At 45.0% G+C, this 27,380-nt stretch overlaps 1 protein-coding gene across 3 annotated transcripts in view; it reads right to left on the bottom strand.

Moving 5' to 3' along the window:
• Positions 1-2,463: 2,463 nt before the first annotated feature.
• LOC146081135 (ATP-binding cassette sub-family B member 5-like) overlaps positions 2,464-27,380 on the bottom strand; it is an 82,551-nt gene continuing 57,634 nt past the window's right edge. For all 3 annotated transcript variants that reach the window (XM_083189124.1, XM_083189123.1, XM_083189125.1), the window contains 11 exons: positions 25,910-26,014; positions 24,531-24,608; positions 24,356-24,439; positions 22,437-22,640; positions 19,980-20,080; positions 15,982-16,122; positions 11,263-11,419; positions 10,944-11,141; positions 8,985-9,191; positions 7,309-7,455; positions 2,464-6,513 (listed from right to left, as the gene is read on the bottom strand). In XM_083189124.1, the coding sequence (XP_083045250.1) occupies positions 6,316-6,513; positions 7,309-7,455; positions 8,985-9,191; positions 10,944-11,141; positions 11,263-11,419; positions 15,982-16,122; positions 19,980-20,080; positions 22,437-22,640; positions 24,356-24,439; positions 24,531-24,608; positions 25,910-26,014 (1,620 nt within the window). In that variant the 3' untranslated portion in view covers positions 2,464-6,315. The remainder of the gene's footprint in view (positions 6,514-7,308; positions 7,456-8,984; positions 9,192-10,943; positions 11,142-11,262; positions 11,420-15,981; positions 16,123-19,979; positions 20,081-22,436; positions 22,641-24,355; positions 24,440-24,530; positions 24,609-25,909; positions 26,015-27,380) is intronic.

Raw genomic sequence — 27,380 nt, forward strand, 5'->3', positions numbered from 1 at the left:
AGACTTAGTAAATTATATGATGTGTGAAATACAAACATATTTCACATCCAATGGGTACGAATACGACAATTTGTACCCATTCGATCTTAGTAAATTTCTCTCCTATTATTTATTTACCACCTTCTAGAACAGGGCTGGGCAACACCAGCCCTCCAGATGTTAATGAACTACACATCCCAGGATGCTTTGCATTAGTTTTGCTGTGTGGCCATGCTGAAACTGATGCAAGGCATGCTGGGATGTGTAGTTCATCAACATCTGGAGGGCCGGTGTTGCCCAGCCCTGTTCTAGAAGTAAATAGGGTTTGTTGCTATGGGCAACATCCCATATTGAACAGAACTCAGATTTTAGTAAATTTACCCCTACAGAGGGTTTGGAATCCAGACAGGATTGCTGTGATTTACTAAGCGCATGACTGCTGCAATAATGCAGACAAACCACACATTATAACAGAATGTTCCACACTGATTTTTTTTTTTTTGCCATTAAAAGGATATATTCTACCCAATTTACTAAGTGTCAGGTATTAAATCCACTGGAAAATGAAGTTGTCTCTGAGAAGCAATTTGTATAAAGCTCAAAATCAATTTTAACCTCAATTTAGATGGGACTGTCCAGCATCTCACTGGTGTTAATGACAACATACACTGCAGTACATACATTTTAGTTTACCTTTTGTTAATGTTTTCTGGCTTTGCTTCAATAAAGGAAAAAAGGGCAATCAATCAGGGAGGGGAGCTCAGGCTGCAGGAGAGACATCATCACACGCGGCAGATGTGAAATGAAAAATAGCATCTGTGTGCCTGCCTTAGCATCCAGGCTGTGAAGGCAGGTGTCAACCCTAATTGTGCCTGGTACTTTACCACCGGCCAATCCGCTCCTGACTGTTTACAAACTGGGTTTAAAAAGGAACAATTAAGAGCTGATTGGCCAGTGATAAAGTACAAGGCACTTATCGGTACTTATGTAGTATCTGGGCTGCCGATTTTTTGATTGTATGCCTTAAGTTAAGGCATACAATCAGATGCGATGCGATGCGATATCGCATCGCATCGCATCGCATGCGACCATCGGATGCGATGACCCGATTTTTCCATAGGAATCAATGTTAAAATGGACTGAGTCCATTTTAACATGGAATTCAATGGGAAAAAGGGGTCCTTTTCATACCCCTACTATCCAAGTGGGCATGGAGTTGGATATAAACCTGTGGCGAGCGTAGCGAGCCACCGAGCCCGAAGCGTGGCGAGCGAAGCGAGCCCCGCGAGGGGCCGGTATTCTGTGTCCCCTCGCGGGGCTCGCTACGCTCGCCACGCTTCGGGCTCGGTGGCTCGCTACGCTCGCCACAGGTTTATATCCAACTCCATGCCCACTTGGATAGTAGGGGTATGAAAAGGACCCCTTTTTCCCATTGAATTCCATGTTAAAATGGACTCAGTCCATTTTAACATTGATTCCTATGGAAAAATCGGGTCATCGCATCGCATCGCATCGCATCGCATCGATGGTCGCATGCGATGCGATGCGATGTGCCCGATTCGACCCGATTTAGAAATCGGCAGCCCAGATACTACATAAGTACCCACTTATCACTTCTCCTCCCTGATCACTGCTTCATACATCTACCCAGGCACCGGTGCGCCCCAGGCGGTGGGAGGGGGGTTCCCTGACGCTCACCCGCTCCACGGGGGGTTGTGCCCCGGTGCTCACACGCTATGTTGCTCCACATGGGAGGGACTGGACTTTAGTGCCATGCAATGTGGAGTGGGCCACCGCGATGCTACCTGGGGGGGGGGCTTGCCAGGTGACGCGATGCAGTGCGGGTTGCCATGACGTTCCAGGGGGGAAGCTTGCCGGGTGATGAAGCGCGGGTCGCTGCATCGCTCCATGAAGGGGGGTGGGTGATGAAGCGGCCCGAGTCGCTCCAGGGGGTGTGTGGGGGGGGGGGAGTTGTGGCCGCAACCAGCGCCGCTCACCTCCATCCAGGGGGGGGACCAGCTCCAAACTGCCGCCCTCCAGTGGCCGGTGCCCTAGGCAAATTCCTAAGGGTGCCAAGTGGTGGCGCCGGCCCTGCATTTACCCCATCTGTGTCTACATGTAACCTATTTATCACTACTAGTTCAAATGTGTATCCAACCTAAGGCAAAAGGTTGCATGGGATAGCTCATTGTAAGTTATCAATTTTAAAAATGGAACATTCATTAAGTTATACAGTATACAATTGCTTCTCCCTTTGTTCATTATTATCAACTGTTGCTGATAGAAAGTAAAAGTTTTTTGGGTGTTATCCCAGGAGATATTACAATTTTTATCACCGACCACATGCACAAGACATTTTCTCTTATTGTGTATATAAAATGCAGTTTTAGTATATCCTCTACTTTGTGGATAAATATTTAAAAGATGGATTTAAAACTAAAAAAAATGTGTTTACAACAACAATCAGACATCAGGCAGCAAGAATATTATTGCGTAATGATCTTTTAATGCATTTATTAACACAAATTAAAAAATAAAGAAAAGGTATGAGAACCAAGGTTCAAAAGAGCGGTATCATACTATAACCAAAAGAGCAGACAGTATCAAATTTTCAACAATATTGATTGTACATGCAGTATTATTTATAGTAAAACTAATGGCAACATTTGATCAGTCAATAGTGTAAAGCAGGGGTGGGGAACCTCATGCCCGGGGGCCGTATGCGGTCTGAGTGGCCCACCCACCAGCCTGGCGGCTTTGCCGGAAGTCAAGTACAGGGGAATTCTCGCAAGAGGTCGGTAGTTCTCGCGAGTTTCCTCTTCATCAACAGCAACCGCAGACTGTCAGTCCTATTCAGCGGCAGCCGCTGGAGCGTGGGACGGCTGCAGCAGGACAATTTGAAAGATACATTTTTACATATGGCCCCCGAAGGATTTTTTTCCCCATACAAATGGCCCTTGGCACAAAAAAAGTTCCCCACCCCTGGTGTAAAGCTACAATATGTTTCAAGCACAGTATATTAAATAATAAAATATACAATGTAAATCAAGTGAAAATCAAGTGAAATGTAAATCACTGTCCCTGAATAAAAATTATCAGAAGGCTGTGCTGACAGACACTGTCTATAAGGCTGAGAGGCATCCAAAGAAGCTCTAACTAGTGTAATTCCAAATGCACTTGATAAAAACTTTAATTGTGTACAGCAGGTGCAATGATGCTTGAGATTTGTTATGTACCAATAGTTCATGTTTTCCAGTCCACCTGTGGATCTGTGGAATGTGAAAGTTAGTAATGACCATAGGTGTGGGGGGTGCCGGGGCACAGGGGGTGCCAGGGGTGCACAGGCACCTCCTAATGCCGCCAGCATTCCCCACAGGATTGCACGCAAAATTCACACCAGCAGCACCCGGTGGCCGGCGGCGGTCAGGACTGCATTACTTGCCTGCCGCAGCCACCGGTCTTCAGCCCGCAGTCCAAACATATCACGGCGGCTGGGTGTTACCACTGCGGCCGCGGCGGATGAACCTGAAGCGCTGGCTGGGCTGTGGGCACTGAGCTCCATTCAAGTCAGCCCTCGGCCCCACCTCTATAGACATCACAGAGCACACAACACTGTGACGTCACAGCGTGCACCCGTCCTCCCGCCCACGCTCCCGGCAGTGAAATCCACGCTGAGCAGGAGCCAGCGTTCCTCCTAGGAGGAAGCAAGCAAGCTCTGGTAATTACTACACCAGTGCGTGTTCTGGGAAACATGAACTGTTAGTAGATCTCAAGGACTGCTTTGGCAGCACTGGTGTACAGTGGTTAATGTTATAATGTAGGGGTGGGGGGTGTGAGGCGTGTTTCTGTGCACCTCGCATCGTAATCACAGATCAGACAGGCTGATATGAATTATTGTCGCAACCTGTAGCCCTTGCTTGAATCGCATATGATACATCGTATGCAAAAGGACTGCATACTATGTGTTGTATGTGATACCTCGCCCTATTGGATTGTTGCCTTTAGGCTCAAATCAGCTGACAACTTATTTTTCTTCATTTTAAAACTATTGGTTTACAGCACGTCATCAATACGGGTGCGGTATGAGCTGCCGGGGCAGGATTCCAGTGGTCATTAGACTGAAATCAGAATCCCAACTGTCGGGACTCTGACGTGGGGCAAGCTGTGGGCTTGGTGGCTCACTACACTCACTGCAGGTTCCCTTCTCGCTCTATGGGGATCTTGGACCTCCACGAGGGACAATAGTCCCTGTAATTCGGGATCCGGAGAGGCCTCTCTGAAAGCATTTCAAAATGTTGAAAATGGGCCCACAAATGTTTAGTCTACACCACTGGCTGAAGCTATGAAGAGACATGGGGAGAGCTGAGGCTGCAGGAGATACATGGGTAGAGCTGAGGCTACAGGAGAGACACAGTAAGGTAGAGCTAAGACTTCTAGAGAGACACAGGAGGGGGAGCTCAGGCTGAAGGAGAGACACAGGAGTGGGAATCTGAGGCTGCAGGAGAGACACAGAAGGGGGAAGCTGAGGCTGCAGGTGAGACACAGGAGGGGAGAGCTAAGACTGCTGGAGAGACACAGGAGGGGGTAGCTGAGGCTGCAGGAGAGACACAGGGAGGGGAAGCTGAGGCTGGAGGAGAGACACAGGAGGGGGAGCTGAGGCTGCAGGAGATACATGGGTAGTGCTAAGGCTACAGGAGAGACACAGGAAGGGAGAGCTAAGACTGCTAGAGAGACAAAGGAGGGGGTAGCTGAGGCTGCAGGAGACACAGGGAGGGGAAGCTGAGGCTGCAGGAGAGACACAGGAGGGGGGAGCTGAGGCTGCAGGAGATACATGGGTAGAGCTCAGACTGCAGGAGAGACACAGTAGGGGGAATCTGAGGCTGCAGAAAAGACACAGGAGAGGGAAACTGAGGCTGCAGGAGATACACAGGAGGGGGAAGCTGAGGCTGCAGGAGAGACACAGGAGGGGGGAGCTGAGGCTGAAGGAGAAACACTTGAGGGAGAGCTGAGGCTGCAGGAGAGACACAGGAGGGGGAGCTGAGGCTGCAGGAGAGACACAGGAGGGGGAAGCTGAGGCTGCAGGAGAGACACAGGAGGGGGGAGCTGAGGCTGCAGGAGATACATGGGTAGAGCTAAGGCTATAGGAGAAACACAGGAAGGGAGAGCTAAGACTGCTGGAGAGACACAGGAGGGGGAATCTGAGGCTGCAGGAGAGACACAGGACGGGGGAGCTGAGGCTGCAGGAGAGACACAGGAGGGGTAGCTGATGCTGAAGGAGAGACACAGGAGAAGGGAGCTGAGGCTGCAGTAGAGACACAGGAAGGAGGAGCTCAGGCTGCGGGAGAGACACAGGAGCGTGAGCTCAGGCTGCAGCAGAGACACAGGAGGGGGAAGCTGAGGCTGCAGGAGAGACACAGGAGGGGGGAGCTCAGGCCGCAGGATAGACAGAGGGGAGCTGAGGCTGCAGGAGAGACACAGTAGAGGGGGAGCTGAGACTGCAGGAGAGACACTGGAGGGGAGAGCTAAGACTCACACAGGCGGCTACCCGGTACCTGCTGGTCCTGAGTGCTGCATCCCATCCTGGCTCCCTCAGGTGGCTCGGCGGCAGCGCTATGCTTAGTGAGGTCGCGCAGTGTCTGTGGTGAGGAGGGGGAGGGAGCGGAGGGTAGGTAGGCAGCTTATGATGATAGAGGTTGGGGAGGGTAGGCATGGAGATAGGAGGTGGCGGGTGGAGTGGATGGAGGGCGGCATCATGTGCTGTCTGAGGGGGAAAGCAATTTATTCTGTTTGGGGCCCCGCCAGAACTGTCAATCTGTGAGTGATATTAGCCAGATCTGTTGGACTGTGTGTGTTGTGTGTATAATGCTGGGAAGGGGATGGAGTTAAGTGTGGTAACTCTAACTCCACCCAGCGTTATACACGCACTGATTGACAGATCTGGCTAAATATATAGATTATGATATACCACTCCATCAGCAATTATTATTTAACAACTTTTAGATTAATTAGTTGATTCTCAAACTAGCTACAAATAAGATTATTCAGATTACTGATATTCAGTTAGGTGGACAAGAGGCATATTTCAGTGTTGAGTATCAGTTGGGTCGCAATGCTCACATTGGTAACCTCCGACACAATTCCTTCTGTGCAGTACTTTGTAGTAGTACCTTTTCCTTACACCAGATGTACCTGATGTTTATACACATACCTGTGCATCCCTTCTATTCATTGCATTGCCTTACACAGCAACGGTCTCCTCTTAGGTTGATACAGTGCGCACTCTACTATAGAGCACCAGCAGACTTATATCCAGACTTGTTTCGCGTTTTTGTATATTTACGTTATAGTCTGTGCATTTACAAGGTGATAATACGCCCCTTGCTTGGCTAGAAGCTGCTGATGAGTTCCGTGTTCTATTATCCTTCCGTTCTTCATGACAACAATAATGTCCGCATTCTGTACTGTGGACAGTCTGTGTGCGATCATGATACAAGTCCTTCCTTTCCTCGCTTGATCCAGTGCTTGTTGTACAACCTGGAAAGGATACAAATTATACTGTAGTGAGCAAAGCAGATAATGGGTTAAATTTAATAGTATGAGAGATTCAGAAAGTGAGAGATTTGGTAAGAAATATTTTTTAAAGCAGGAATCTTTTTTAAAGCAGCAATCATTTACACTTCAAAAATCAAACTGGTTTTGCAGTGTAAATGATTGCCCCTTTAAAAAAACGAGAGATTTCTTACCAAATCTCTCACTTTCTGAATCTCTCATCCTATTAAATTTCCCCCAATGTCTGTGTGCATATAACAGCAGCATACAGATACATGTGATGAGGCTCTGACTGTTTTCTCTGTAGTCTTTAGGCGGTGGCACTAAAGCTATGGGGAACTACACATCTCAGCATACCCTGCAACAGTTCTGTGGGACATACAAAAACCGTGGCAAGGAGGGTTGGCATGCCACACTTTGCATAGTTTTTACAGTACAATGTGATGTCTAGGGTCCATTTGTGTGTCTCCGAAAACACTGCCATCTTTTATCAGCCAGTGAAACAGACACAGAGGCTATCACAAGAAAGCAGACTAGCTTTAGAAGCATTTGCTGGCTTATTAGTTTAGTATAATTAGGTAAATGAGAAATGAAGAACTAAGGGGGGAGATATATCAAACCACTGAAATAGAAAAAGTGAAGAAGTAGCAACCAATCAGCTATCAATTATCTAGTGCAGCATGTAAAATAAAAGGGCTGGCTGGTTGCTATGAGTAATCTCAACTCTTCTCTTTAGGAAATGTAATGAAGATCCCTCTAATTACGATGTTCCGTTCTCACCTTCTCGCTTTCATTGTCTAGAGCTGAGGTGGCTTCATCCAGCAGTAACAGTTTGGGAGCACGGATAAGAGCCCGGGCAATGGCAATCCTCTGCTTCTGGCCTCCGGACAGCTGTGTTCCCTTCCCGCCCACCGGAGTGTTATATTTCTAGAGAAATCATAACAAACATCAGAACAAGGTTTCACTGAGTCAACAAAAGTACAATTATAGTAAGGACACATGGAGGTTACTGTATATCTAGGACTTCCTTCTACACCTGAAAAGATGTTCACCTACAAAAAAGTTCTGTTTCCTGGTCTCTGCGTAACAACATGGTCAATAGATTTATTGTGGCAACTAGTTTTAAGGCAAAATTAGGTTGCATATGATTTTATTTTTATATATATAATCTTTATTACATTTTTACACATTTACATTTATACACATAAACCTTAAAAACTACAAGAGGTTGTATACGATTTAAACTAATTGCCACTTTAAATTGAATGGCTATATGAACAAATGCATGGTGGTCCAGCCTAAAAGCGTGGTGGCTCATAGTCTCTTATAATTAGTTGACTGGAATTATGGTTTGTATAGATTTCAGATTCGAAATGTAGCTAATAAAAAAGGTCAGGTTCTATAATATTTATATATAAATGAGAAGGATATTCTTATCTATACTACCAAAGTTTCCTGGAGACTCCTGAACCTCTGGTGGATCTCACAGATACCCAGAAGAGTAGGCATTTTACCTGGAGGCTGCCTGCAGGTCACTTGCGGTTTCCATCTACCCTAGTGAAGTGGGTGGTCTGGATGACACTGATTTGTGGGGGAGGGGGCAGCTGGTTGCTTTGGACTTCAGAGGGGCTCTGTTTCTTCCAACTGTCTCAGATGCCAAAGAGCCCCATTGAGGGGAAAAGGGGAAATTTCAGGTCACCCCTTGCAGGAGCTAAGGGGGAAACACACAAATCTACAACCCCTGGAACCAAGATACTCCATATGGTACAAGGGTTCTTCAGGCCCTTTTCTCCACTTCATGGGTCAAAGCTACCTTCTGGGAACTGGGTTCTTTAGAACTTTCCAAAAGGAGAGCGCCTCAGAAGACTTGGGGTGAGGGTAAACCCATAGGGGTATCACCCTTCTCCCCAGACATGTAACACACTCACAAAAAACACAAACAGGTGAAAGGTGCAAACAAGGTGAAATAAACACATGAATAAATAGGCCCCAGCCAGAAGGCCAGGGCAAAAGCAAAATAGTGCATCCTAAAAATAATGAGCTTAGTGCAAAGGTATAGTCCTACACAAGTAGCTCATAGCGGCACCAGGGGCACATATAGGGCCAGATGTACTAAGTTTGAAATGTGAAAAAATGGAGAGTGATAAACCACCAGCCAATCAGCTCCTATCTGTCATATCACATAAAAAATAACAGGTACAGTAGTAGCTGATTGGTTGGTGGTTTATCACTCTCCATTTATCAAGTTTCAAGGCTTAGTACATCTCGCCCAGAACCTCACACTTCAGGCTGCCAGACTCTTGTCTACAGGAACAAGTGACAGCCTATCACCTTACACTTATTTTATTCTGGGTGGAAAACAAGGCCAGATTTCCCAGTGTGTAAATACATAACATGAATATTCCACAAAACAATTCTGAATATGCTGTTGGTACACAGTATAACATTAGTATTACCTGCGGCAGACTCTCTATGAAGGAGTGAATGTTGGCTGACATCGCCGCCTGCTGTATTTCCTCCAATGACACCTCGCGGGAGTTGTCTCCATAGGCGATATTCTCAGCAATGCTGCAGTCAAACAGCACTGGCTCCTGCGAGACGATGCCGACCTGAGATCGCAGCCACTGTACATTTAATCGCTTAGCATCGATGCTATCAAACAGCTACAAATAGAAAGGCAAAACATTCAGTGCTTGTCCGACTGTGAGTAATGTATGACAGAGAGATAACAAACACAAATATATCCACTGTGCATGGAACAGTCAGGACAGACCTTCTGCAATTATTTTAATTATATATGTATAATTTATTTATGGGGTGACACAGGGGGTCTGTAACAATAAAGAGTACATTTTAAAAGTGTTCTATTTCCATAGACAAATATATACAGACATTATTGTGTGTATGTACGTGTATTCATTACTTGTCAGGGTGTCATGTTCGGGATTTCAGGTAAAAATCAGGTGAAGTCTTCTGACCTCGTCTGAGACAGTTGGCATGCAAGGCCATGCTCTGCCAGGTAATTACTATCCCATACTGTATGTGCCAATGCCGGCCAGCTGATACTTATCTGAGTATTCTGCTCTTCTTTTACTTCCCTTAGAAAAGGTATCCGGACTTATCATAGACTGACTCATGATAGACAGTCATATGGTCGACCACTAATGGTCAACAGTCAAAAGGTTGACAGGGTTTAAAGGTCGACACTCAATAGGTCAAGAGGGTCTAAAGGTCGACATGGAAAAGGTTGACAGGGTTTAAAGGTTGAAAGGCAATAGGTCGACATGGTCAAAAGGTGGACATGGGAAAGGCTGACATAAAAAAAGGTGGACATGCATGTCCACTAGGGCATGGAGGGAGAATAAAATAGTGTGCGGTACACTTAGACAGTGTCCATGTCGACCTATGTCGACATAGACACCGTAAAAACATTTTATTCGAACTTTTGGATGTCGACCTTTTAACCATGTCAAACTTTTACCTGTCAATCTTTTGACCATGTTGACCTTTTTCATGTCAACATTTTACCTGTCGACCTGTAGAACCTGTCGACCTTTTGACCCTGTCGACCTTGTGACTGTCGACCATTTTTGGTCGACAATATAACTGACTATGATGAGACAGTCTATGGTGCATACCATAACCTTAGAAAATACCATGGTTTGATAACAAAGAACAAATCACTGGGGCTCTAACATCCAAGCTTGCTACAAATGCTTCACACTGTGGCTGTCGCACAAGGTCTTCCCGGGGGATACATACAGATGACCGGCGGTCAGGATACCGGCAGCCAGAATACCATCCCAAAAGAGGGAATCCTAGCAGGTGTCAGGTAAGTATACTTATCCTCCCCTCCCCCTACTCCCCCCCTAACCCTCTCTTCTAGCAGCCTGACCCTGCTAGTGACTAAACTTAGCCCCCGCACCTAACCACATTATCCTAATTCCCCCACTCCACAGCCTAACCCTAAACCCCCCTTCTAAATGTCTGACCCTATCCTCCCTGCAACCTAACCCTAACCCTCCCCTCCCTGCAGCATAAACATAAGTTCCCCAACTAGTGACTAAACCTAACCCCTCCCTTCCCCGGCGGCAAGCTATCAATGCCCTCATTGGGATGCCATTGGGATTCCGGCTGTCACTATTCTGGCATCAGCATCCTGAAGGCAGGTGGGATGCCGGCATTGGTATAGTAAATTATGGCATCCTGACTGCCGGGATGCTGACCGCATTCGGTTCTGCCGATTTTGGCGTCAACATTTAACCAATAGGCACGGGAACAGAATTATTGATGTATTTGATGTATGTATTTTATCCCAGAGATGATATTGGGGTGATATTATTTGCATTGTGTATTTCAGAATAAATAAATAACAAGTATGCTTCAATATATTAGTAGTAAATCCTAGTTCTCACCACTTCTCCCTGGTGCGGGTCATAGAACCTCTGCAGCAGCTGGACAGAGGTGCTCTTCCCACACCCACTGCTGCCCACAAACGCCACAGTTTGCCCGCTGGAAATCCTGACAGATAGCATTTTCAGCACTGGCACATCCGGACGAGATGGATAATTAAAAGAAACTTGATGCAGTTCTACATTTCCTTGAAACTTTTCCTAGTGGACAGAAAACCATTATACAGGATGCAGTGCAGTCACACACACACACACACACACACACACACACACACACACACACATGTATACATGGTATATAGACATTGGTGCTGTCACTTACCGGCTTCTGTCCCTCCTGGCTGTAGCTGTCAATAGCTGGCTCACTTTGGAACAACTGGAAGAGATGGGAAGCTGCAGACTTTGCTTTAGCGTAATCTGGAGCAAAGGAAAAGGTCTGTCCTACAGTCATAGCTCCATATGTCAGTAAGGAAAACACCCTGTAACAGAAAACATAACTTTCTAAAATGAGAAACTAAGAACTTCATTCCAGCACCATTCCAGCCTAGGCGACGCGCAGCTCGGTGGGCATGTTCCCCCCGCATGTAATGTCCAAATGTAACATATGTAATGTCACCCCCCCTTCATCCCTGCTTAATGCTGCCCTGAAATCCACAAAAAAAATTCCTAGTGTGCGCAAGCACACATGGCCAATAAAGTTGATAATATTCTATTCAATATACCCTGTGGTATCATTCTTCCATATTAGCTACATCAAGCTAATTCCTAGTACAAGAAATTATTTCTTGAACTTTGTCAATGTACATTAGCAATGGGCACAAGCACTTCCTACCATCATGCCATCCGTGCTGTGTAATTCATATCCTTGTGAAAACTCTGCTATGTTCTGTACACACTTGCATAGTCACTAGCTGACAATCCCGTAATGTCCTGGAGATTCACAAATTTAGAGAAATGGGTGCGATGGGGTGGGGGGTTGGCTTGGTGATGTCATCATAGCCCCACCCCCTATGCATGATGTTACAATGGGTCAGCACTACCGCTCATTCTGCAACATGGTTTCTCCAGTAATGCATCATTCCTGAACCAAGATGTGTACCGTAGATAGTTCTGCACATGTGCAGCGCCATCTCGTTACTGTGTGAAGTGACAGTGTGATGTGGAGGTCTCCCTTTTAGATCCAGAGTGACCCTGCATTTACCTTGCCATGTACCTTCCGCATCCTGCACCACTAGCCACACCTTAAGTCCATTCTCTGGAGAATAAATATAGGCAAGTAGGGAATTATGGGCCTGATTCAGCATGGGTCGTTAATTGGAGAAATCACAAATCCACTACGCATGTGCCATGTTCACATTGCGTATGCAAGCACCAAAAATACATCTGAGAATGCCAACGCATGACTGACCGGAAGCCAGGGCTTCGGGGCAGAAATCTGGCATCTTCTCAATGTGTTTGCAAACATGCAGGTGTGCCGAGGCATTTTTGGGGTGGTTCTCCTAAGCCTAAGACTTACTCAGATGGAGATGGGAAGTGCTGTTTGATGTTCCGATGCAATTTGCAAATTTGCAATGGCCATTTATTCTTTCTTTCTGGGCAGCCACTTTTTGATCGCAGGCAACGGCTTCTTCTCTAATTAGCGATCTATGCTGAATTAGGCCCAATGTTCCATGTGCTGGCATATCCGTAGAGTACATTCAATTAACCAAATGTTGGATTATCTGCTGTGTGTAGTCATGCATCTACGCTTATGCATTTTTTCAGATAATAACTATCTCTGGTAGAAAAAGTTGACTTGTTATAATGTAAAAACTAGTAATTTGCACTAATAGATATATTTTTTTTTTTTGGGGGGGGGAGATATTGTTGTATGCTGTATGTGGATTGCATCATTGCCACCCACCTGTCATACAGGAAGTGTTTGTTACACAGGAAGCATTTGTTATGCAGGAAGTGCTGCCTAATGGGTGTGCTGTGGGCACTTTATCTCTTTCTGCAGTTTTCAACTTCTTAACAGGCTTCATGCATTTCCGCAGAGCCGTGATGGTAGGCCTTGGCCAGTGCAAAGCCGTGATGGGAGGTCTCAGCGCCGGCCGCCACTAAGCAGCTGGGGGGGGGGAGAGGTGTGGTCACCAGACGCCGGCTCCTGCTCTCCAGCTCCGGGGGTCACCAGCTCCTGCTCTCCAGCTCAGGGGGGATGGGGGGGGTTTAGAGGTGCAGGTGCCAGCCACCGCTAAGCAGCTGTGGGGAGGTTGCAGGTGCTACCACTCACCTGCTTCATGAAGTCCGTGAGAGACGGGCTGGAGGCAGCTAGTAGGGGAGAGGTGCAGTCACCAGCCCCTGGCTGCTGCTATCCATCTCCAGGGGGGAGGGGGGGAACAACGCTCTGGAGGCAGCAGTGTCTTTGCCTGCCAGCATGGGGAGGGGGGGGAGGCAGCAGAGGGTGTCTGGCACCGCGGGCTGGTTCTCTGTCACTGTGTGAGTGTGTGTGGGTGGAGTCAGAGGCGCTAATAGCGTTATCAGGGCCGAAACTAGGGTTTCTGGTGCCCGGGGCAAGACATTCATTTAGTGCCCCCCCCCCCCCCCAATTTTTTTTATATATATAGATATATATATATATATATATATGTGTGCTTACAGACAGCAGAAGGGTGATATTAAACCAACAAACAAGACAATATATCATATATTATTATAAATAGGGACAGTGCGCGCCGAAAAATTTAAGGCATTTTTTTTTTGGGGGGGGGGGGGGGAGAAGTGGTGTGGTCACATAGTAGTATCAATTCACATTATAGCACACACCATAATGCCCAGTATACATTACAGCACACACCGTTATGCCCAGTACACATTCCAGCACACACCGTAATGCCCAGAGCACATTACACCACAAACCGTAATGCCCAGTACACATTATAGCACACACCGTTATGCCCCCCAGTACACATTATAAGCAATGTTCCCTCTAATTTTACGAAGCCTGTGTGCGGCAAAAGATTTTAGCTGTGCAACTTTGGGAGACAATTAGAGGGTTCACCTACTACCGTGGAACTCCTGCGAGGCTACATCCCCCATTTTTTGCGCTATGAGGGCATGGTCAGCTCTCTAAGAGCTGTAGCCACATGGGGTGCGGCCATGGAAAATGGAGGTGTGATACACATATGCCCCCAATAGTGCAGTGCCAGATACACATGACCCCAAAAGTGCAGTCCATGATGCCCATTATACCTATGCCGCACACTGTGATGCCCATTATAAATATGATCTGCACCGTGATGCTCCATTATACATATGCTCCACACCTGGATGCTCATTATACATATGCCACACACATGATGTCCATTATACATATGCTCCACAACGTGATGCCCATTATACATATGCCCCACACCTGGATGCTCATTATACATATGCCACACACATGATGTCCATTATACATATGCCCCACAACGTGATGCCCATTATACATATGACGCACACTGTGATGCCCATTATACATATGACACACACCGTGATGCTCCATTAAACTTATGCCACACACATGATGCCCATTATACATATGCCCCACAGCGTGATGCTCCATTAAACATATGTCACACACATGATGCCCATTATACATATGCCCCACAGCGTGATGCTCCATTAAACATATGTCACACACATGATGCCCATTATACATATGCCCCACACCTTGATGCTTCTTATTAATGAGCATCAAGATGTGGGGCATATGTATAATGGGCATCATGTGTGTGGCATATGTTTAATGACTCATTAAACTTTAATGAGTCATTAAACATATGCCACACACATGATGATTATTATACTTCAGTAGGTACTATGCAGGCTGGAGTCAGACACAGTTTTAAAATTAAACATTGATTACCAGATGCAGGGAGATGATTTGGAGGAGCAGCGGCGTTGACGGCATGTCATGAGGGAAGGAGGGAGGAATAAAGCGCGATTTCTAGCGCTGGCGATAGTAGGAAGGCAAGTGCTGCTGTGTGCTGTTCCTCACTTGGGGCGGGATGCTATATAGCAGAAATGCGGTAAAAACCCCGTTTTCGGGGTTTCTACCGCATTTCTATATGCTATATGCCCCCTCCGCAGTGTCAGCGCTGCGGAGGGAATCGCCAGCTAAAGCTGGCGAATCCCTGCAGAAGCCTATGGGCTTCTTACCGCAGCGCTGTTTGAGGGATCCGTCACGGATCCCTCCCAGCGTGCCCTGCGGCCGGCGCCGGGGTCTGCGCATGCGCAGATGGACTCCCGGGTCACAGACCCGGAAGTCCAGCGCCGGCACCGCATCGCAAGGGACAGCTCTTACCGCAAGAGCTGTCCCTTGCATGAATAACGGCATATGTTATAGCATATGCCGTTATTAATAATGCGGTAGCCGGCGAAGGGGGCCGCGGATGTTACAACATCCCGCCCTTGGCGGCAGGAGGTCACAGATAGTGACCTCCTGCCGCTCCGCCGTCGGGAAGCGCTTCATCGCTTGGCGGCAGGAGGTCACTATTTGACCTCCTGCTACAATACGTCAGCCCAGCAGCGGGACACGGGCTACATCAGTCCCCGGAACCCCGCTACCCCGCAGGCTGTCTCCTGGACCTGACAGCGCCCCCCCCTCCAGCGCCCGGTGCGCGTGACCCCCTAGCCCCCCCCCCCTAGTTACGGCCCTGGCGTTATACACACACTCACAGATTGAGTGACAGATGTAGCTAAATATATAAAGCTATGTCTAATTGTCAATATACTCTCTAGTGCAGTATACTTTGTACAGTACATCGCTTTCCCGCAGACTCTTCATTTTAGGATGTGGCAGTATGCATCCTTATTTTACACCCAACACCCAGCGCTGCGTCATATGGCCGATGTAAACTGTGTATTGCAAAGTGATTATTGCTACTCAGCTTAATCCAGATGATGTTGGATTTGTGATTTGCTCTCTCTTAATGCTTCTAGTAGTATCTGCATTGAAACAGCATAACAGTATACACGACGTTATGACAAAAAGGTATAAAAATATACCAATACTTACAGAAATACTTCCTCAGAGTTCATCCTCCCCGATTCAATCATTAAGGCTCCAAATCGATAAGCTGCGGCGTAGGTAAAATTTATGAAAGACTGACTGAATGCAAAACAGATGCCGTATATCTGAGCCTTGCGCTGAGAGTTCCTGAAATATATTAAATTACAAAGACACTGTGACATCACTAATAAAGGGACAAAAGGGTTAGTTGCTAATTACAAATAGCAGTTACATAGGTAGGGTCGGACTGGCCGAAGGTGTACAGGGGAAATTCCCAGTGGGCCCCAAGGCTTGAGGGCTCTACAATCTCTTCCAGACCATGCACTTAAACTATACATTGTTACTCTACTAGCGGGTTAGTAACTTTGTGGACCAGGTCTATGGCTGAACTTGGGTTATCCCTCCTACTAATCAGATAGATTGATACCCCTGTCCCCTCTTTTATAAATGCACCCTGTCCTTTGCACCTATGTCCTATCTAATGGTCGGCCAAGTCACGTGTGGTGGCCACATTCCTACCAGTACCACTGCATCCCCAATCTGATACTATATACTATATGTGTGATATAAATTTCATTGTATAGATTGAAAACTGTTAATTTCATCTAAGAAGGGACATCTTTTAATTTTACAAAGGGCCTGATTCAGACCTGTTTGCTAGGATGCATGTGTTTGCGCATGCGCAAACCCCCTACCATCAAACACGGAGCCGAATTCGAACCCAAAATCGGCTCCATCTGAATTGCCTATATACAGTGGGGCAAAAAAGTATTTGAACAGCCACCGATTGTGCAAGTCGACCCACTTAAAAAGATGAGAGAGGTCTGTAATTTCCATCATTGGTACACTTCATCTGTGAGAGACATAGGCCCTTATTCTGATTGAGTTGGACGGATAAGAATTCAGACGGATAGCGTTTCTCAGCCCACTGCGCATGCGTACCGTTCACAATGCGCATGTGTGGCTGAACACCACCGTGTACGGATGAAACAAAGTGATGGTCGGACACAGTGGGCGTAATGTGGGTGTATCACAGGGCACGGCAATGAAAGTGGGCAAAACTGGGAATTCACCGGGGTGGTTACAACAAGTGCTGGGCGTACACCTCACACGAGTCTCCGAGCAATCGGAGCTCCTCACATCAAAAACACTTTTAAGAAAAAAGCAAGTCTCAAGCTTCGTTGACCAGCCGATCGACAACCACATAATCGGGCCCGCATTCGGGCAATCAACATGCACAATGGCTAAAAAACATTCACCTGCACGCAATACAAGCCCCAGCAGCATACCGCTTTCTCTCATTAATCAATTATCTACCTACATATAGTAAGGGTTAATTTGTTTTGCAATTGGGGAAGCCAATTCATTAATCATATGCAATAAAAAACATATACTTTGGGTAATTGGTTAATGGGTTTGAAGCATGAGTTCTGTACGGAATCATGCTGGGCCATGTTAAACTCCAGCAGAGGGCGTTTGGTCGGCTGTCCAGCAGTTTGCACACAGGAAGACCGTGCAAACTTTGTGCTAATCCCTTTTATGTGGTAGTCCGTCCAAACGGATGCGATGGCCTTATACGCGAGCGCGTATCCGAACGAATGTACCAGAATAAGGCCCATAATGTGGAAGAAAAAAATCAGGAAATCCCATTGTATGACTTTTAATCAATTTATTTGTATATTCTTGCGTAAAATATTTGGACACCTACCAATCAGCAAGATTTCTGGCTGACCTGTTACTCTTCTTTAAGAAGCTCTATCTTCCACTTGTTGCCTGTATTAATGTCACCTGTTTGAACTAGTTATCTGTATAAAAGACACCGGTCCACGCCCTCCAACAGTCAGACTGCCTCCCTCCACCATATCCAAGACCAGAGAGCTGTCTAAGGACACCAGGGACAAAATTGTAGAACTGCACAAGGCTGGTATGAGCTATTTGACAATATGCAAGCATCTTGGTGAGAAGAGATCAGCAGTTATTAAAAAATGGAAGAAATACAAGATTACTGACAATCTCCCTTGAGCTGGGGCTCCATGCAAGATCTCACCTCGATAGGTATCAATGATCTTGAGAATGGTGAGGAATCAGCCCAGAACTACACAGGGGGACCTGTTCAATGACCTCAAGATAGCTGGGACCACAGTCAAAAAAGTTACCATTAATTATGCACTACGTCATCATGGATTCAATCCTGCAGTGACCACAAGGTCCCCCTGCTTAAGACAGCACATGTCCAGGCCCATCTAAAATTTGCCAGTGACCCTCAGGGTGATCCAGAGGAGGATTGGGAGAATGCCATGTGGAGAGATGAGAGCAAAATAGAACTTTTTGGTATAAACTCCACTTGCCGTGTTTGGAGGGAGAAGAATGATGAGTGGCATCCCAAAAACACAATACCTACTGTAAAGCATGTGGAAACATTATGCTTTGGGGCTGCTTTTCTGCAAGGGGACAGGACGACTGATCCTTATTAAGGAGAGGATGAATGGGGCCATGTATCCTGGGATTTTGGCCAAAAACCTTCTTACCTCAGTAAGATCATTGAATATGCTACCAGCATGACAATGACCCCAAACACACTGCCCGGACAACTAAGGAGTGGCTCCGTAAGATGCATTTTCCTGGAGTGGCCTAGCCAGTGTCCAGACCTCAACCCAATAAAAAATCTGTAGAGTGGAGTTAAGAAACATAGAATTTGACGGCAGATAAGAACCACTTGGCCCATCTAGTCTGCCCCTTTTTTTCAACATGTTACCTCAAACCATATTTGATCCTTATTTTTTTGTAAGGATATCAATATGCTTATCCCAAGCATGTTTAAATTGTACTACTGTATTTGCATCTACCACCTCTGTTGGGAGGCTATTCCACTTATCTACTACTCTTTCTGTGAAAAAATTCTTCCTCGCATTTCCCCTGAATCTTCCTCCCTCTAGTTTCAGTGCATGTCCTCGTGTTCTGTTGCTCCTCTTCCTGTGAAGAATGTCTCCCACCTGTACCTTGTTAAAGCCCTTGATATATTTGAAAGTTTCTATCATGTCCCCCCTTTCCCTTCTCTGCTCTAAAGTATACATATTAAGATCTTTTAGTCTTTCCTGGTACGTTTTGTGATGTAGGCCATGCACCATTTTAGTTGCTCTTCTTTGTACAGTCTCTAATGTATTTATATCCTTCTGGAGATATGGCCTCCAGAACTGAACACAATACTCTAGGTGAGGTCGTACCAATGACCTATACAGTTGAAAGTCCATGTTGCCCAGCGACAGCCCCAAAACATGATGGGTGAGATTTAATAGGATGAGAGATTCAGAAAGTGAGAGATTTGGTAAGAAATCTCCAGTTTTTTTAAAGCGACGATCATTTGCACTGCAAACCCAGTTGTAAAACTAGGTGTAAATGATTGCCGCTTTAAAAAAACTGGAGATTTCTTACCAAATCTCTCACTTTCTGAATCTCTCATCCTATTAAATCTCACCCGATACTGTATATCTAGAGATGATCTACATGGAAGAGTGGGCCAAAATACCTGCTACAGTGTGCAGTGTGTGCAAACTTGGTCAAGAACTACAGGAAACATTTGACCTCAGTAATTGCCAACTGAGTTTATATTACAACGTGTTGAATTTAATTTTTTGATTGTCCAAATATTTATTTTCCGCAGGAATATACAAATAAATTGTTAAAAAGTCATACAATGTGATTTCCCTTTTTTTTTTCTTTCCACGTTCTGTCTCTCGCAGTTGAAGTGTACCTATGGTGGAAATTACAGACCTCTCTCATCTATTTAAGTGGGTCAACTTGCACAATCAGTGGCTGTCCAAATACTTTTTTTGCCCCACTATATAATATTCTTTCATTCTCAGCAGTGTAGTCAGTGGTTAATTTCCTATTTTATATCCAACATTAACAATTCAAGTCATAGGCTTCATCACTTCTCAGTTATTCTCATGTTCTCATGATATATAAGATATTTTATAATTATTACATAAACTATGATTGCAGACCTGTAGGGTTTCTGTAAGCTCTCAGAGTACATTTCTTCAAAGGTTCGCTCTCTGGTTAATGATACGACGGTTCGTATGTTATCTACGGCTTCAGTTGCAATCTATTTGTTGAGAAAAGAAGAACAATTATTATAGAGTCCAACACATACCGGTGACATCACTGACACATACCGGTGACATCACTGACATACTATAGTGACATAAGATTCATGATGATTGTTTCTGCCCAAATAAAATATCTGCCTCAGCTGTGCCTAGGTACCAGGTACATCCAAGATTAACCATCCAAGATTGCTGGCTGTGGTGTGCTGAAGGGGAGAGGGTCTGTTTGAGTCCTTTCTCTGCTACCCTGGAGCAAAGTCAAGATGGCGCCGTTGAAGGCTGCCTAGGATCTGTTCCCACCAGCCGAAATATATGTACCCCTTTTCTCTGCTGTAGTGTTCCATATCTGTACTGTTTTTTACTTGTTACCTATTTGGCTGTCGCAATCACCAAGTGACGCCACAGAATGGCTGCCTAGGTGCTTTGCAGCTCAGTAAATATATGTTCCACATGTCACTGTCCCTCATCAGGATACGTCTAGTGCATATCTGTACATGTTATATACATCTGTACTGTCACTGTTTATTTGTTTCTACCCTGGCTGTTGCACAGCAAATCAAATCTAATTCCTAGTATACCCAAGTATACCTGGCCAATAAGGCTGATTCTGATTTGCATTTAAAAACACAACACAAAAACACAGGCAACCAGTAAGGATTTGTTGCTGGAACAGGGCTGGTTGGTAAAGCTGTTTACAGTGCAAAGCAGGATCTCAGCTGCTCCCTCCTGCAGCTCTTTTAGTGCACAAGCATAGTAGATTCCATTGCTGCCGTAGGACTTGAAAGTCCACCTTTTAGCCTTTACTGGGAAAGCTGTCCCGCATTAAGGCATTGATAAATAACTGAGAAATAAACACCGTTATTATTATTGCCAAAAGTGGTGATAATAAATTATTTTTTGGGCCACAGTAACACAAATGGTAAATGAGCCCCTCACTGGTCCATTCTTTAAAAAAAAAAACTCTATCGTTAGTAGTACTAAAATGCACTTTAGTTATTAAATGAAATTAAACATTGAGGGGGGAATTTAATCCCGGGCACGACTGTCGGGCCGGCCCAACGGTCGTGCCCCGGTCCCGTTCTCTGTCCGCTCCACTGCATCTCGGCAGACGTGATTCAATGTCCTGCCTGTCAAGTGCCAAAAAGGGTGTGCGGCCATGAGAAACAGCAGTGGATCGCCAAGATCCATCTGTGAGTTCGACAATTCATGGCCGATCTTGACAAAACAAGCCCGACTGCTTTTAAAGTCAGGCTTGTTTTGCCGGAAAGACAGCATTGAATTGGTGGCCACCGCTATTTCCCCCATTGGAAATAGTGGCAGGGGATTGAATACCCACCCTGAGTCAGTTATACTGAAGATGGGATGTTGCCAATAGCAACTAAATGGATTATACTTCTTACTCAATTAGCACTTTCTACAATAGATAGATACTGATATTCAATAGAATTGCCACCTTAGTAAAACAGAGAGCTCAGCACTCACCATAGGAAAATCACTTACAGTACCTTAGCACTTTAAATGCCAACGTCGCTGTGAGAGCTGTGCAAAATATCTGCTAAAAATGTCAGCGTCGCTCACATTTGTTATATAAATTCAAATAAAAATGTGTAAAAAAAGAGATTTCCTGTATAAGGTAATATTACAGGTCATTATGATGAATAAAAATGTTTGCTTGGCAATTCTCACACCTATTTTGACAAATTCACTTCGTACTCAAAGGGATTAATACTTAAATAATTAGCTAAATAATGTGGTTTTGGTCCATGGATTGATCAAGGTATTTTCAGCTTGCAGTCCAACGTCAAGGGACCCCATGTCTGGTTGATAGAGTAGGTCTTGCAGTTAAACGGGGTTCTTTAATGTTGGCCTGCAAGCTTAAATGCAGAGGTGTTAGCAGGGATGCCTCGCAGTTTGATGCAATCGTAAATGCATTCAGGAGCCGGAAGCCACCTTATCATATGCGATCCATGCTGAATCAGGCCTATTGCCAATGAACACTGGCAGCTTCCAATCAGAATCTAGAACTGGTTAGATTTATTTAAGCATTTGACCCTTTCAGGTCCAACGTCTAGTCAGGTTTAACAGCCTTAGCGCTAGTGGCAGATCCAGTGGTGAGCCGCTTTAAAATAAGGACATTACCATTGTTCAGCATTCAATGTAGAACATTTTTTAATTAAAAAAATTACAATTTATTTAAACATTTAAACCAGACTTTTTGAGTTGCAAAAAAAAAAAGGTGGACTACAAAAGGTAAAAACTACTTATTAGACATTTATGAGCAATTTTACAGTACAGTCTAACTACATTATATTGCTACATTCCTAAAACATTCAATATAAAATAAGCAATAGATACCTTCCCAGCCTGTTGAAGTTGTTTTTTGTCTTGATTTGCGAAGCCAACGAGCGCTCTGGTCTCAAGGAAACCAGTGGTCACAAGGACAGGGGTCAAAGCTAGAATCAGCAACGCCATTTCCCAGCCGAAAACAAAAGCAATTATGATGCACAGTGCCATTGTGGAAAAGTTTTCTGCAACCAAACCAAGTCTGGAGCCAGTTGCCTGAATAGATATAAATTGCATAAATAAAGAAACTATAAAAGAGCAACATAACAATTAGTATAATGCAAACTGCTAAAGGCAGACTAAATCCAATTTTACTAAAAGTCGTAGAGGACTGTAGCGGGTAGATTTCAGGTGACCACTGGAGTCTGAATTCCTTCAAACTAAGTAAATGTTTATTCCAGCAATATGGTAGAACCAGAGCAATGGCTTCTTATGCTGGAATACCAACAGCAATCCGGGAATATAAAGTATAGTTTACAAATGAAGCGCACCGGTCACAGGTATACAGGAGCCTGTAATATGCATCTCCCTAAAGCTTTGCTAGTGGTGTACACCCTCCTGTCCTCAGCGGTGCCAAAGAGCGGGAGAGGGGGTACTAATTATCCAAACCCAGGTTTGATGGAGTGGCCCCGTGGGGCCCCTGTTACCTGGCAGCAGTAGCTGCAGCAGCTCTTCCCCACCCTGAACATGCTGCTATGTGATGGGATACAGTGTGGTCAGGGAGGTGCCTAAAGTACTATTTTTCTGTACATGGACAAGTCGGACCTGATTTTCCTTCAACCCTCCTGGCACCTTCCCGGGAGGGTTGCATACGATTTGGCACCTGATGTGACATTTTTTACATGTTATAAAGGAGCCATATATAAATGAGAAGTATTGTGGAGGATTATGTAACATACAAAGTACCAGGTCATTCACCCCTAAATCGCTTCATATAATCTGGCAGAGTGGATATTCTGTAGAAGACAAAAATGCTGTTGTATGGTCACATCTTCTCTCCCTCTCCCGGTGTGTCTTGGTTTTCCCAATATAGGGCCCGATTCAAAGCTGATCAGGTTGGATTATATCCCAAATCTAACTCTCTCTGCACATGTTACATCAGCCCCACCTGCAGTGCACATGGATTTGCCCATTTGAGTAAGATTTTGCTTGTGTGATCAACTCTGAATCAGGCCCATAGTCATCTTTGCTTCCAGCCTTATTCCTTAACTGTATTAGGGACCCATTTACATACTTGCCTACCCTCCCGGAATGGCTGGGAGGGTCCTGCAAATCGGTATAAGTTTCCGAATTTCGCGGGTCCGCGCGGAGGGGGGAGGCTAAATCGCATCATTTCGCATCATTTAACCCCTCCCCCCATCCACGGTCCCACAAATTAATGCGGCTGCCTGTCATGGGGGCGGGGCTTATTGACATCAGCCTCGCCCCACCCCCAAAACTGAGCCTCATCCAGCCCCCTTTTCACTCCTCTCCGGGCGTCTCCCGGAGAGGAGTTTTCAAAAGTAGGCAGGTATGCCCATTCAGCATCTTTTAAAGGAAAATACTCATACTTTAGGCATTGGTGCTCTCTATGGCAGGCACAGTTCCTACATCTGAACATGTGTCCAATGTGAGCGATGCTGCCTAGCTACCCTCATTACCTCCCAGGACCACCACTAAAATCCACACTTCCTGTGCCCATATTCTGCTTCTCCATGCATTAACCATCAGCCCTCCTACCATTTTGACAATCTGTAACTACCCAGTATGTTTTATCCCTATTTCCATTTATAAAGCGCAACGGAACTTGCTGCGCTGTATAGGAAATGGTTACTAAATAAATCAGGAGGCATGCGCAGGCTTACAACATCGGTCAACTGCATGTGGCATCGTCCACCTCTGGTCCTAAATCCAGACAGGGACACCATGTACCACAGTCACAGCGCACTTACCGCCTGTATCTGAGAAGCATCTGTGGCAAGCTTGGTGGTTAACGCCCCAGTGTTGTGTTTTTTGTTATCAAACCATGATATTTCCTATATAAAAGGAGTGAAAGGAGATAAGATGAGCAGAATACTCAGACAAGGAGCGGCTGGCTGGCATTGGCATATAGGGGATAGTAATTACCTGGCGAAGCATGGACTTGAATGCCATCTGCCTCAGCCGCATGGTGAGGACTTCACCCGATCTCCCAAACATGAAACCCTGTAATGAATGGGATTATATAATGTTACACAGATACATACACACTCCGACCAAAACAGTTTGCGAACAAAACAGCATACTGTATATAAGTCTTTAGAACATAATAAAAAAAGTATCATTAAATACAGCTCATTAAGGGCCAGATGCACTAAGCTTCAAAAAGTAATAAAGTGGAGAGTGATAAACAACCAGCCAATCAGCTTCCACCTGTCACTTTTTAAACCCCGCTTGTAACATGGCAGATAGGAGCTGATTGGCTGGCTGTTTACCAGTCTCCAATTTATCACTTTTTGAAGCTTGATACATCTGGTCCTGAGTGTTTGCAGGTCTAAAGTCATTACATAGATAGGAGACTATGGGTCCGATTCAGACTTACCCGCAGAAGTGCAGAAATCGATATTTATCGATATCCACACTTCCGCATATGCTGCGTAGCGCTTTCACAAGTATTAAAACTGTGATCACAGGTGATCGCAATTTCAGAGCTAGTGATGGGGCAGCGACCATTGGCGGGTGTGGTCTGGACAACACAGGAGTGTCCAGATCACTCAAGGGGGACTGCCGGAAGGGCGTGATGTCACACACAGCTGCTGCGGCCAAAAACATGGGCGGTCAGCTCCTAGCTCCGCAGCCTAATGAGCCGGTGGTGTGCGAGTGCTTTGCTGTGTAGTGAAGTGTTCACACTTTATCAATGTGCCCGCAAAAATCAAGGCGAGGGACCAGACAAGCGGGGCGACATTGCCTTGTGCTGGGTCCCCACCCCCCTTGCAGCCTAGTATCAGGAGATGTAGTTTAGCAAATCCTAGCGGACACGCAATCAGGTCCTTTGTACTTAATCTTAAAAAGAAATAAAATATATATCACTTAAAAGCACAAAATATTCATTGTCCATTCAATGTTAGAAGCAAAACATACATCAATATACTGTTTAACAGATATAAAATAAAACTATTAAAAACATTTAAGGTGGAGCAACAAGTCCCACAGCAGATATGTTAAAATATTTTTTACATTTTCTATGAGTATTTGCTAGAGACACTGTACTATATGCTGAATTGCATCATTGTGGCCCTGCCACCGCTGTGCAATGCCTGTAATACTGTCATTTTTGCAGCAGGGTGTGGACACAATGATGCAATCACATATGCCACACCCCCTTTACAGATTCCTCATGTCATCCCTGCACCACTCCCTAGTTGCATCATGGCCTCTGGCCCCACCCCCGGAGAGGGCAGCCAGAGAGTCGGCAATCCGGGACAAAACAAGCTGCCTGCAGGAGAACATTCATGTAGTTAACGTACCTGAGTAAAGTATGTAAAGAAAGAAGCCACACCAATAAGAGCAATGATAATGGAATAAAGATTTATTTCATTTCGAATTCGCTCTGGATCATTAGTCCCAAAAATCTATACAAGAAAAACAAAATGTTTTAAAACTCATGATAATACAATAGTACTTGTATTGCTGCGATCATTGTGATTTTTAGCCACTTGATAACGGGCTGCTGATTCTATGACAGTGGTGGGCAATACGCATCTCTCCAGCTGGTGTTGAACTACACATGTCAGCATGCCCTGTCACAGTCTTTTGCATGTCCTGATAGCAAAACAGTGCTAGGGCTCGCTGGCATGTTTAGGCCCACAACACTTGGAAGGACTCTTATTGCCCACCCCTGCTCTGTGACCTCTAATCTCTGCTTATGACCTTGCCAATACCCTCCCATGGTGCTAGTAGTGTTAATGAGACGATGCCATCAGCACGTATCCGACTCTGTTGCTGTACATAGAAGACACACTACTACTGTGGACATTATGTGTATGTAGTACTACTACTGTGGGCAATATTTGTATGTAGTACTACTACTGTGGGCATTATTTGTATGTAGTTCTACTACTGTTGGCATTATGTGTATGTAGTACTACTACTGGGGGCATTATGTGTATGTAGTACTAATACTGTGGGCAATATGTGTATGTAGTACTTTTACTGTGTGCATTAAGTGTATGTAGAACTACTACTGTGGGCAATATGTGTATGTAGTACTACTACTGTGGGCAATATGTGTATGTAGTACTACTACTGTGGGCAATATGTGTATGTAGAACTACTGCTGTGGTCAATATGTGTATGTAGTACTTTTACTGTGTGCATTATAAGTGTAAGGGACACTAGTACTGTGTGGATTATGTGTAAGTGACACTACTACTGTGGGCATTATGGGGGAAATTTACTAAAGGAAATTTGAAAAAAATAGGTGTATTTGTATCCATAAATACACTTATTTTTGACATTTACTATCCCGAAAATACGGCAATATGTATTCATATTGATAGCACATCGATACGAATACGAATTACCGTATTTTCGGGATAGTAAATGTTAAAAATAAGTGTATTTCTGGATACAAATACACCTATTTTTTTACAAATTTCCTTTAGTAAATTTCCCCCAATATGTATAAGTGGAACTTTTGAGGCATTGTGTGTAGAAGCGGCATTACTACTGTAGGCAGTATGTGTGTAAGGGGTAATACTACTGTGATGTTATATGTATAAGTGAATATTATTGTGAGCATTAGGTGTAAGGGGCACTACTACTGTGGGCTTTATGCATAATCAGCACTACTACTACTAATATGGTCTTATGTGTAAAAGTGTCACTACTAATGTGGGCATATGTGTGTAAGGGGCACTACTGTGGATAATCTGTATAAGGGTCACTACTGTTAAGGGAATTGTATATAAGGGGCACTATTGTGTGTCGTAACATGAG

This window comes from Crinia signifera, chromosome 5 (assembly GCF_055691185.1).
Source record: "Crinia signifera chromosome 5, ASM5569118v1, whole genome shotgun sequence".
Classification (NCBI taxonomy): Eukaryota; Metazoa; Chordata; class Amphibia; order Anura; family Myobatrachidae; genus Crinia; species Crinia signifera.